This window comes from Panthera tigris, chromosome B4, assembly GCF_018350195.1.
Source record: "Panthera tigris isolate Pti1 chromosome B4, P.tigris_Pti1_mat1.1, whole genome shotgun sequence".
NCBI classification, from domain to species: domain Eukaryota; kingdom Metazoa; phylum Chordata; class Mammalia; order Carnivora; family Felidae; genus Panthera; species Panthera tigris.
The window spans coordinates 17,551,874-17,564,620 of NC_056666.1; the positions used below are offsets into that span (position 1 = coordinate 17,551,874).

General features: G+C 36.1%; 1 protein-coding gene across 1 annotated transcript in view; it reads left to right on the top strand.

Annotated features, from left to right (window-relative positions):
• Window positions 1–12,747, top strand: part of MALRD1 (MAM and LDL receptor class A domain containing 1) — a 778,752-nt gene that overhangs the window by 57,039 nt on the left and 708,966 nt on the right. Inside the window, exon 8 of the mRNA XM_042993660.1 lies at window positions 2,506–2,602. Coding sequence (XP_042849594.1) covers window positions 2,506–2,602 — 97 coding nt within the window. The remainder of the gene's footprint in view (window positions 1–2,505; window positions 2,603–12,747) is intronic.

Here is a 12,747-nt window from a genome sequence, read left to right on the forward strand (position 1 = left end):
ATGGGTTTGTGGAGAGAGTGTGGAGAAAGAAGGAAGAGACTGGTGATGAGTTAACACTTAATGTTTGCTTCTCTCTTTAAATATGGCTGCTACAGGTGTGTTCTTAGTTTGGCAAGAACAAAGGAATGTATCCAACGGGAAATCTATAAACATTCATGTAATACTTAATACTTTATAAATATTTTATAAATACTTTATTACTTAAATACTTTAATACTTAAATACTTTAATAACTGTGTTACAATAACAGCTAATACTTATTTAATGTGAACTATGTAATAATTCATTTGTCCTTGAAAATCTTTTCATATAGGTAAAGAGTTATTATTTTTTATCAGTACATTTTTACAAAGAAGAAAACTGAGGTACAGAGATGTTAATAACTTCCCCAAGGTCCTCTTGTTATTAAGCGGTATAGTTGGGATTTGAACCCAATTAGTCTAGTTCCAAATACATACTTCAATCACTATGCTCTACTGCCCTCACATAAAACCATTCCTATATAGCAGTCTTTTTTTTTTCTTTCTTACCCTCTGAAACAGCTTTTTATGAAACAGCAAAGCAAAATTGCAACATGATTTTAAATGTTTATAAATTAGGTCACAAAAGGGATGCAAAATGGTTGACGTATAACTCTTAGATTCACATAACTAAAGTCATTCATTGAATCTTACACCAATACCAAAATAAGATTATTCCATGATGAAGAGTAGCCCAGGGACACCTGGGTGGCTCAGTCAGCGAAGCATCTGGTTCTTGGTTTCGGCTCAGGTCACTATCTCATGGTTCATGGGTTCAAGCCCCGCATTGGTCTCCGTGCTGAAAGCTAGAGCCTGCTTGGAATTCTCTCTCTCCATCTCTCTCTGCCCCTCCCCCCCTCCCCAACCTTGTCTCTCTCAAAATAAATAAATAAACATTAAAAACAAATAGTAGCCAAAATCTAGTAACCAAAACTATATGTTAACTTCAGAAATAATGTTCAAGCATTAAGTTGGAAAAGAAAATCCACTAATTTTCTTTCCAAATGGAATCTACAAACTAAATTTTTAGAAACTGTCAAAGAATGACTAAAACCACAAACCTAGGAGTTGGGTTTACAGAGAATTCTGGAAGTGGTGAGAAAAAATACATACTGAGAAAGTATCAATTAGTATGCTTGCAAAACTCTCCCATTGTACTCATGATTCTGATACTAATGTACGATGAAGGGATTTTGCAAACGATCTGCTGGGTGCTACAAATAAACCTTGAGACTAAACTCTTTGTAACTCTTGTCTTCTAGATGTGGTATAAGGTTGTCACACTTAACCTACTTGCATATATGTATTCCCCAAAAGATCTAGTCTTTACCAGAGATCACACAAATCTGGAGTGAAAAAAACATTTGGAGTTGGTTACTACTGTTTGCCAAGTACTTTTCCCATTCTATTTATTTTTGCTCAAAATTTTCTATTTCAAATGTATAACCAGCGCTCACCTTTTTAGATACCAAGTGGATGATTTTGCCTACGCAGCAATCTTTGATAGGTCTTTTCCAACATGGTCCTGCTTTACAAGTAGTCACGTGGTCATTCTGTTTTATGTGAAGAAAAGTTCACTTTCTTAGGGCTACATATTGACACATTACCCGATAGGTTGTGGGTGTTTCACATCATATTTTTAATAGTCTAGTACATCTGGTTTGAAAGGAAATATATCAGTACATCATGTTGTACAGGAAAGAAAAGAGAATGCACCACAGCAAAATGATCTACTAGGGTCAGTTGTATTCACTGTATGCAGACTAATGGTTAAGTTAAAAAACAGTGCTGACATTTTGAAATAATAAGATGTTTATGTCATAAACAAGGCTAAACAATGCCTACAAGTTTAATGCATCCATGGATTAAGACTCAAACATCATTGGTATTCATTAGTGAGGTTGGGATAAAACTCTCCACCCACACATCAATTTTCAATGGATTTAAATAACTAGGAAATTGGAGAGTAGTTTCTTTCTAAGGTTCTCAGATTTATTATACCAGAGTATTTCCTCTTGGGGCATACTTGGGTTGCCTTCATGTCCCAGTATCACGTTCACTCATTTTAATAAGAAGTCGCTGAACAACCATATCCAGTCACTGTCCCAAGTTTTGTTTATATAATAGCAGAAAATGCACAGGAGGATACAGCACAAGGACATCCAAGTCTGTGAGCAAAATTTAGAGAACCAGAAGTGGAAATGGGACACAGTTGCAAAATGGCAAAAAACCAGAGATCAAGAGGCAGCTGGGTCCAAGATCTGGTAAATACTAAAGAGCTGGTGTATACTATTTGAGATGCATGGATGACTATATTTTCTTGTCCTTAAGAGTGTATGCTTAGATCTCTTTCCACTTGGAATTGGAATGGTCACCAAAATGCTTCTAGGAAGTGATAAGTTTTTTATTGGTAGGTTCTGTGCTGTAAGACTTCGAGACAGTGATGTTCCTTGCTTTGTGCTTTCATCTTGTTTTTCTTGTGCAGGTTGTTTTTCAAGGTCAAATAATTTCAACTCCTGAACAAGATGAAGTCATAGCTATTGATGATATATCTTTCAGTTCAGGCTGTTTGCCTGCAAATGGTAAGAACTTTTTCTCATTTTGATCCTTATTGTGTACATAAATTCAGTGCAATTTAAACATTGTGTAATGACTTTCATCTGCTCTTTCTTTCTTTGCTTTTTTTTTTTTTGGCCCGATGTTTTAAAGTGGGCTATTTTACATTGTATAACAATGTCTAGGTTTATGCTAGAAGTGAAAATAGGCTATTTTTCCACCGATTCTGATGCTATAGAGACCTAAAGGGGTAATTTAGTGTCAGATTTGAAACTTTGTAGCAATGTTACAAAATTCAACCGGCCAGTTAAATCACCAAGAGAGCTTTCTGCCTTCTGGGAGACTAAGTGAAAGCTGTCCTCCATAGGGTTGAAATTGTCTTCTTGGGGAACGGACTTGACTTTTCCACTGAAAGACACATATGGAGAGAGATATTAGCTATAATCTATTTTCTTTTGAGACAAACAACTAGATTAATAAGCCACATGTATCAGGTCTAAAAAAATTATCCATTATTGGTCATTTGATTATATTAACTGAATAATATTAATTCACCATGCACATTGGTCTCAATAGAACAGTTTAATGTTAAAATTATCCATTGGTCAGGATAAAATTAATTTAGTCTAATATTCAAACAAGAATCATATGTATATGATCATAGGTAGTTGATAGATCTTTTTTCCTTTTTAAATGTTATTGTACTGTAGTATGATGTAGCATAATAAAGATAGCTATTTTTGTAGAGAGGCTTCTAAATTCTAATTTTGTAGAAAGTATGATAGTTGTGGTAAATTATATTTCAAGATGAGTTGGTCTACCTAAAAGGAGACCAAGGAATCTTGATAAAGGCTGTCTGTATTATGCTTGGATTTTGAACAGCAGTTCTGCTGGTCTGATAAGAGTGTTTATAAGAATGTGTATCTTGCCACTTGGACCACGGTAGGGTTTTATAGGAGCCAATGACAGCCCCTTCCACACTGGAACACATACAATTTTTTTTCATCTTTATATTATCAGTTCTCAGTCTATATTAGGTAAGAAATCACTATATGATAAATTGAAATATACATATATACATTGAATTGCAGAACTTGAAAGGAGCGGATGGTAACCTCCACCTGTTCCTAGAAGTAAATAGTTGAAGTAGGAACCTTAATGTCTTTTTGCCAACAGAAGATAACGTTTACTGGCTTTAACAGAAGGGCAGCAATGTATCAGTATAGAATACACTGTTGACTACAAGCAGCACAGACTCAACTATTGACTACTCTACAACTCAGTCTCCCTTAATGCTCTCTCTTCTGGTACCCTGCATGGTATTCCCGGGTCCAGAGAGCAGCCAGCTTATGCTTGATTTTTATTGAGGCAGCTAGTCCCTAACTGTGATCATTTTAGCAGTATCTTTATATATCCCATTTTTATAGTTTCTGCAGAAACTGAGGTCTGCCAAACTAAATGATCCCCAACTAGTCCTATTTATTGCTCAGGCTAGCTTAATCAACCCGAAAGAAAATAAGGAATGAGGTCAGCTGTTGGCTGGACTTGCCTCATTGCAAGGAAAATTAGGAACTGGCCGCTGCTATGAAGCTTTGTTTGCATTACAGACGTACACAGGAGCATGCTGGGGTTGTGCCTGGGACTTGACATCGCCTGTAATAGGACTCTGCTATCATTTCAGATATGACCTTTCTCTGCATCTCTGGACCTGGGAACCAAAGCCATTTCCTTAATTACCTGTGATCCACATACTGGGACAAAGGCCAATGTAGATGGGCCATGATAAATATTCAGAAGACAAATGCCAGGTTTTTAGTAAGCACTTAAAAGAGCTCTATCAAATCACTATAGAAGTGAAAAAACAGTAGTCACAGGAGTGAGAGCATCAGCCAGCTGGACATTCGATAAAAGGTTGTGGCCAAGTAGAAAAACATTGGTGTCTGCAATTTCTAAGACAATAGTTCCAGATAATATTATAACCATATTGTTTTTGAGGTGGTGGGGAAATAAAGTTTACTGAAGATGAGGCATGAATTTTAAAGCTAAGTTATCGGCTAACCTTTTCACATGGCTATTAAATTTGTACAACATTACTGGGTGTGGGGCTAGAGAAGATTTTGACATCCCAAACTGAAGTCTTCCATGAATATGGATTCATGAACCTAGATCTAGGGAAGTAAGTTGTGTGTTAGGAGCCAAGATATTTCTACACATGGAAGAACAAATGAATCGACACTGGGGATTTAGAAGAGTGGCAACTTTAATCGTAGGCCTTGTGTTTTATGGGGCATTGGGAAAGGATGCCATCCCTTGGGACAATTGCAAAGGAATTAGTCTGTTGTTAGAAAAAGCCAGTATATTGATCTCACTGCTCGTGGGTTCGAGCCCCACCCCATGCAGGTGGGTTGACAGCTCAGAGCCTGGAGCCTGCTTTGGATTTTGTGGACCCCTCTCTCTTTGCCCCTCCCCTGTCACACTGTCTCTTTCTCTCTCTCTCAAAAAAAAAAAAAAAACATTAAAAAAATTAAAAAGAAAAAAAGCCAGTATTCATTTAGGTAGGATCCTACCTATTTATTTAGGTAGGATCACACAGTATGTTCTTTGAAGGTGAGGGTGCAAGGAGTTTTATTTTTTGTTCTTCAAATAGAATGAGGGTTGATGGCACAATTAAACTTTTGGGAGGAAAACACAGCAGCATGAGGATTAATAACGGAGAAAAAGAATAAAGTGTCATGGAATAGGATTAGCACATGGATGGAGTTGCATTTTGCACATGGTAGGAATGTGAGATACGGTAAAATTATATAACATTAAATTTGCAAATGATGCTCTCCAGTCAAGTTCAGATGCTATCATGATAGACTAACCCTAGTCAGTCACCAGAATCACAAAGAGGAGTGATTGATTCTGGGCTTTACTCCAAACCTGCTAGATGGGAATCACTGAGGATAAGGCCTACATTTTAAATAAGGCACTCAGGACACTTTTGGTGAAGCCAACTGACCTTGGGTTTAAGAACCAAACTAGCATTTGTATGCCACACAGCCTGGTCCCTGGGTTGCTACACTCACAGTGACTGCCCTGAGACAGAGTTCCAGCTGACTAGAATCAGTGGTTTCAGTCTCATGCAGTCCTGATGGTGACGATCAGCGTGCATCTGAGACATGGGGGCAGAAGCCCACTCAACGTCTTCCGGACATCACCGTCAGAAATCTTAATCAAGTGGAGGGTGGAGTTAGGAATGCATTTGGATGCCAGAAAAAAGACAAGTTTTCCTAGGTGACTTAAGAAAACAGAGGAGATGGACAGTTATGGCATAGATTTTCAACTCTAATACTATTAAAGTCAAGGACTAAGGGATTTCCTTGGTATTTGCTTCATGCTTGTCACCTTATGTTCTTAAAGTGACTGTTGAGATTCTATACATCTCACATCCAAGCTAGGAGGAAGACAGAAATGGGAAAGGGCAATGTGTTTGGCCATGCCATTGGCTAGGTGATTGTCACGTGGTAACCTTGGTTGCTAGGGAGACTAATAAAATTGAGTATTTGGATTTAGCCTCTGTAACAGAGGCAGGCAAGGAGAACAGGTTTATGAATTGAGTGAGCAAACATATTTTCCAGAGAAACTCAACGTCAGCTTATTTAGAAGTAAATTTCAGTTTTCTTCCAAAATATCTTGCCTTGCCTATATTTCCCTTTTTAGATTATTGACATCTGGTCTCACTTAGTAGTCTAGGGGTCGGTCATTCTTAAATCATTCTCCTCTCTTCTTTCCCCTGTATTAATTTGGTCAAAAAATAGTATTGAGGGCATGCCCTTATATTTTTCAAATTATCTGCCCTGTTTATTATTATTATGTATCCAACCACGATTTCATTTAAGTGCATATTTTTTTCCTGCTGAATTTTAAAAACTTCTGGTTTCGATCTATTCAACTCTACCATCCAGTACTAACTACTGTCCACCAGATTATACTTTCTAACATACAAATATGACCAGTCTCTACTTTGTTAAAATCTGTCAGTCACTCTCATTGCCTCCAGGATAGAATTCAGATTTCTACGGATTCTCAAAAATTCGAATTTCTAAGCTCACCGTGACCCTGCTCTCGCACACCAGTCCAACTTCCTCCTTTACAGTCCTCTAAGAACCCAACCATTCAGGAATTCAAATAAATTCTTCTTTTCTCTGAGCTATATATGCTCCATTTCACAGAACACAGATTTAAATAGAATATCATGGGACTATTTTTTTTTAGCAGGACTTATATTTATGCTAAGAATATATGTGATTTTTCAGTTTCTGTTTTAACATAAAAAATGAAGGTATGTCCCCAAGCTACTTAATGTGATTTTATCTGAGATTTAATCTGGACCAAATATTTTCTATATTTTAGTGCAAAATAGACGTTTTTGTCATTTTGTAGCAGAAAAATAGTACTTAGGAAGGAGTAATAGTTGGAAATGAGTGCTCTAATATAGTTATCTTTTGATAGATTATTTTGGTTTATAAAAAGGTTTTTGTTTAAGATGGTAAGGTATACTGACAAGACTTCCTTATTTTTTTTTATGTCTTCAAGCTATTGTGCTTTCAAGATTTTGTTCTGATTTTTTTTAAAACTCGAGAGAATTCGATGAACCATGCCTTTTATTTTCCATATTCTGATGCTTTGATATCTGAGGGCCTTGCTGACCCTGGAGAGACTGTCTCTTCCAGGGTTAGCCAATTCCTAGAGCTACAAAAAACAGCTCACCCTACAAATGCAAACCAACCCATCCAGGGCCCCTATCCCCAACCACCTCTTCAGGCTCTCACACTCTGGGCACTTTGCACCTGCCATAATCACCCCAGGGTCGCTGTATTAGTATCCTTGGGCTACCATAACAAAATAACTCCAACTGGGTGGTTTAAGCAACAGAAATTTATATTCTCATGATTCTGGAGGCTAGAAGTCCAAAATCAAGATTTCAACAAGTTTGCTTTCTTTTGAGTCTTGCCTCCTTAGCTTGTGGATGGCAATCTAGTCCCTCTTGTCACACGGTATTCCCTCTGTGTGTATCTGTCTCTTAAACTCTTCTTCTTATAAGGACAGTCATATTCAATTAAGGCCCACCCACATGACCTCATTTTATCTTAGTTACCCCCTTACAGACCCTGTCTCTAAATATGGTCACATAATGAGGTAGTGGGGGGTTGGACTTCAACATATGAATTGGTGGGTCATGGGGAGATGATTCATCTTATAATAGCAAGGTACCAGACAATAAAGGACAGTCCCTTCTGCCCCAGAGCATGCTGAAATTATTCCCACCAGACAATTCTAAGCCTACATACGCTACCTTACCAGTTCCTTCCCAAAAATCCACAAGAAATGCTCTTGCCCATATTTCCCCTCTCTCCCTCTGCCTCCTGACTAACCCTGGTGTTTTCCCATGTACTTCCTCCCACCCCTAACTCATTGCATAGTGTACCCCATCTTCTTGGAGTCTGTGAGGAAAACAAACTATCTTCTCAATGGTAGTTATCTTCTGATGTGTTGGCCTTTACATTCCTAAGTAATAATGAAAGCTATATTTTAAAGTAAGAATGTTAGAATCAGTGGGAGGAGAAATTAATAACTGCTCAAATGTAATAATCACTTATTGTCTTAGTAATGAACTAAATTGTAGCAGTGCTGAAGGGCTCAGTGTGGCATGGGAGCATATCATTAACGCAGGTCAGATAGTTTTTTTTTTCCACCCTGCCTCAACATTCACTTCCTGCTTGTGCAGAGTCTCAAGGTCACCCACACATGGGAGAATAGAGTCTTCAAGGGTCTTTCCTGGGCATGTGCATAAACTTGCACTTTTTCTCTGCTTCCTATATATCCTGGGATATGTCAGAGCTTCTCAAAGCCCCCCTTGGAGACGTCTCCTTCTATGACTTTTTCCTTTAAGTTGTTTTGGTCAGCTCTTTGTTTGCCCCAGTTTGCAACAGCTGTCTCCAGGTAGCTCTGGTATCAACTAATTGCCTCTGGGAAAAGGCTCTTTTTGATGAATGAGCTCAGAATCAGGTCAAATAAAGCCAAAATGAAGCTCCTGGGCTGCTGGTTTTCATGGCCATCACGATTCCAAGGATTTCTCAACAAACCCCAACCAGGAAAATTGAAATAAAAACCATGCCCACACACATCATAATCAAACTTCTGAGAATCAACAGTACAGAAAAACTTAAAAGTGAACAAAGATAAATAACACATGCCATTCAGGAACATATTCTTGCTGTTATTATTGTTTTTATTGTTACTGTTTGTTCAGTGACTGTTATGAGCCGAATTATGTCCACCCTCCAAAATTCATATACTGAAGTCCTAACCCCCAGTACCTCAGAATGCAAATGTATTTGTAGATGGGGTCTTTAAAGAGGTAAATTAAGTTAAAATGGGGTCACATGGGTGGGTACTAATCCAAAATGACTAGTGTCCTTCTAAGAAGCGGAGATTCAAACAAACACACAGAGGGAAGACCGTGGGAAAGCCCAGGGAGAAGATGGTCATCTGCAGACCCAAGGGAGCAGCCCTCGGAAGCAACCAATCTTGCTGACACCTTGATCTTGGACTTCTAGCTTCCCAAATCATGATAAAGTAAATTTACATTGTTTAAGCCACCAGATCTGTGGTGCTTTGTGATGGCAGCCCTAGCAAACTAATATAGAGGCTTTCCTGAACTAATTCTATGACATATGAGTTCTTTCTCATCTGTAGCCACTGCAGTTTCTTCTTCGGAGACATGGTAGTCTGTACGTTTTCTGTAAGCCTATAGTTTTTCCATCAGTATGGAAGCCAGAATATAGGGATGCATTTTTTAAATGCTAAAACTAAGTAACTCTGAATTCTATATCCATTGAAAATATCCTTCAGGAATTGGAGAAAAATAAAGACATTCTCAGATCAAGAGAAAGTAATAGACTTCATCACCAAATTTATTTTGAAAGAAATGCTAACGCAAGTTAGTTCGCAGGCTGAACAAAGAAAATATCAGAGGTCAATGTATCAGTAGGAAGAAAGAAAGAAAGAAAGAAAGAAAGAAAGAAAGAAAGAAAGAAAGAAAGAAAGAAAGAACAACTGAGGGGCGCCTGGGTGGCTCAGTCAGTTAAGTTTCTGAATCTTGATCTCAAGGTCATGAATTTGAGCCCAGTGTTGGGCTCCATGCTGGGTGTAGAGCCTATTGAAAACAAAAAACAAAAAAGCTGAAGTTATAAATATCAGAGTAAATATAATGGAATGTTCTTCTTCTGTGAAGATTTTTAATGTACACGGGACTCTTGAAAGCAGATATTTGAACACCCTTTTGGTGGGTTCAAAGCATGTAGATGTAAGATATGTGACAAGTATATCATAAAGTTGGGAGTGTAGAAATCCATAGGTTTAAGACACCTACATTTTATTTAAAATGTTAACAAACTCTATGTACAGTGTTAAACTGAGGTGTGCATATTATTGTGCCTGTAGTGAATGCCAAACAGGCATATATAAAGGACAATAGATACATTAAAATTGAGCATAAAAATATTAAAATATTGAAATAATCCATTAGACAAATAAAAACAGATGGTGAAGGCAGAAATGATAGCAGGGTGGTGGCAAAGAGAATAATGGGTAATAAGTGCAGAAGAGACAAACTGAAAAAAATAATTTTAATTATTATTATATTATTAATGTTATATGATAATAAATTACTATTTAATAATTTAAATAATAATAAATTAGTTATGATGATAAAATAATTACATTAAACATAAGTGGCATTTATATTCCTTTTAGAAGTCAGAGATTGTCAGATTAGATAAAAGATAAGAAATAACTACATTTTGACTACAAAAGCTCATTTAAAAAATAATGATATAGATTAATTAAAAGTTAAGGGATTCAAATATAGTTAATGAATCTATGTCAAAGGAAGGAAGAATATGCAATGGGGAGAAGATAGCCTCTTCAATAAATGGTGCTGGGAAAACTGGACACCTACATGCAAAAGAACGAAACTGGATCACTTTCTTACACCGTAATACAAAAATGAACTCAAAATGGAGTAAAGACCTAAATAAGAGACATGAAGCCATTAAATTCATAGAAGTAAACATAGGTAGTAATGTCTTTGACATTGGCCTTTGCAGTGTTTTCCTAGTTACGTCTTCTTAGACAAGGGAAACAAAAACAAAAATAAATTATTTGGGCTACACAAAAATAAAAAGATTTTGTTCAGTGAAGGAGACCATCAACAAAATATAAAGGCAACCTAATGAATAGAAAAAGATATTTGCAAATAATATATTCAATAAAGGGTTAATATCAAAATATGTAAAGAGCTTATACAACTCAACAGTCAAAAAGACAAATGATCCAATTAATAAATGGGCAGAGGACCTGAATAGACATTTTTCCAAAGAAGACATACAAATGGCAAACAGACACATGAAAAATGTTCATCACTAATCATCCAGGAAGTGGAAATCAAAAACTGTAGTGAAATATCATTTATACCTGTCAGAATGGCTAAAATCCAAAATGACAAGAAATAACAAGCGTTGATGAAGATGTGGAGAAAAAAGAACTCTCATGCGCTGTTGGTAGAAACATAAATTGGTGCAGCCACTGTGGAAAACAGTATGGAAATTCCTCAAAATATTAAAAAGAAGTACCATACAATCCAGTAATTTCACTACTGGGTATTTACCCAATGTAAAAAAACCCACCAATTTGAAAAGATCTATGCACCCCTCTGTTTATTGCAGCATTATTTACATTAGCCAAGATATGGAGGCAACCTGGGTCCATCAATAAATGGATAAATATGATTTTATATGTATATATATGAATATTATGCAGCTATAACAAAGGATGGTATAACATATATAAAGATGATTATATATATCGATCATATATATATCGATCATATATATATCAATATATATGATCAATATATATATTGATCATATATATTATCGATATATATATAGATCAATATATATATTGATCTATATATATTTATATATGTTGATCAATATATATATTGATATATATATCAATATATATATTGATCAATATATATATTGATTTATATATATGAATATTATGCAGCTATAACAAAGGATGGTACAACAAAGGATGGGATCTTGCTATTTGTGACAACATGGGTGGAACTAGAAGGTATTATGCTAAGTGAATAGTCAGACTAAGAAAGAAAAATACCATATGATTTCACTTATATGTAGAATCTAAGCAAAATAAAACAAATGAATAAAAAAACAGAAAATATCCATAAATACAGAGAACAAATTGATGGGTGTCAGGGGATAGAAGGACAGATAAAATGGGTGAAGAGGAGTGGCAGGTACAGGCTTCCATTACGGAATGAATAAATCATGAAGTTAAAAAGTACAACAGGGAATATAGTCAATTGTATTTTAATAGTGTTGTATGGTGACAGATGGTAGCTACACTTGTGAGCATAATGTAGAGAGTTGCTGAATCTGTGTGTCATACACTTGAAACTAATGTAACATTGTGTTTCAACGACACTTTTAAAAAAAGAATAAACGAGCAACTAAAAAAACCTAAAGATATTAAAAGAGATACATTAAGCAATGTAATTAAAAGGAGGGTGAATGGCTATATTAATGTCAAAATGTGCTTCAGGACAAGGAAAATTAATAGGCATAGAGAGGAACATTATATAATGATAAAAGGGTAAATTCATTAAGAAAACAGAAGAGTCCTAAATATGTACGCACCTAAAAGCAGTACTCCAAAACACATGAAGTAAAACTGTTAGAACTAAAAGGAAAAATAGACAAACCTACAATTATACAAGGAGACTTGCATACACATCTTTCAGGAATCAACAGAAAAAGTATACAAAAAAGTCAGCAAGAATTTGCAAAACCTGTGGGGGAAAAAAACCCTAAAATTTCTGTGGAACCACAAAAGAGCCCAGATAGCCAAGGCAATTCTGAGAAAGAACAGCAAAGCATTATACTTCCTGATTTTAAATTATACTACAAAACTATACTAATTAAAACAGTTTGATACGGGCATAAAAAATGACACACAGACCAATGAAACAGAATAGAAAACCCAGAAATAAAACACTGCATATCGATCAACTAACTTTTGATAGTGAGTCAAGAAT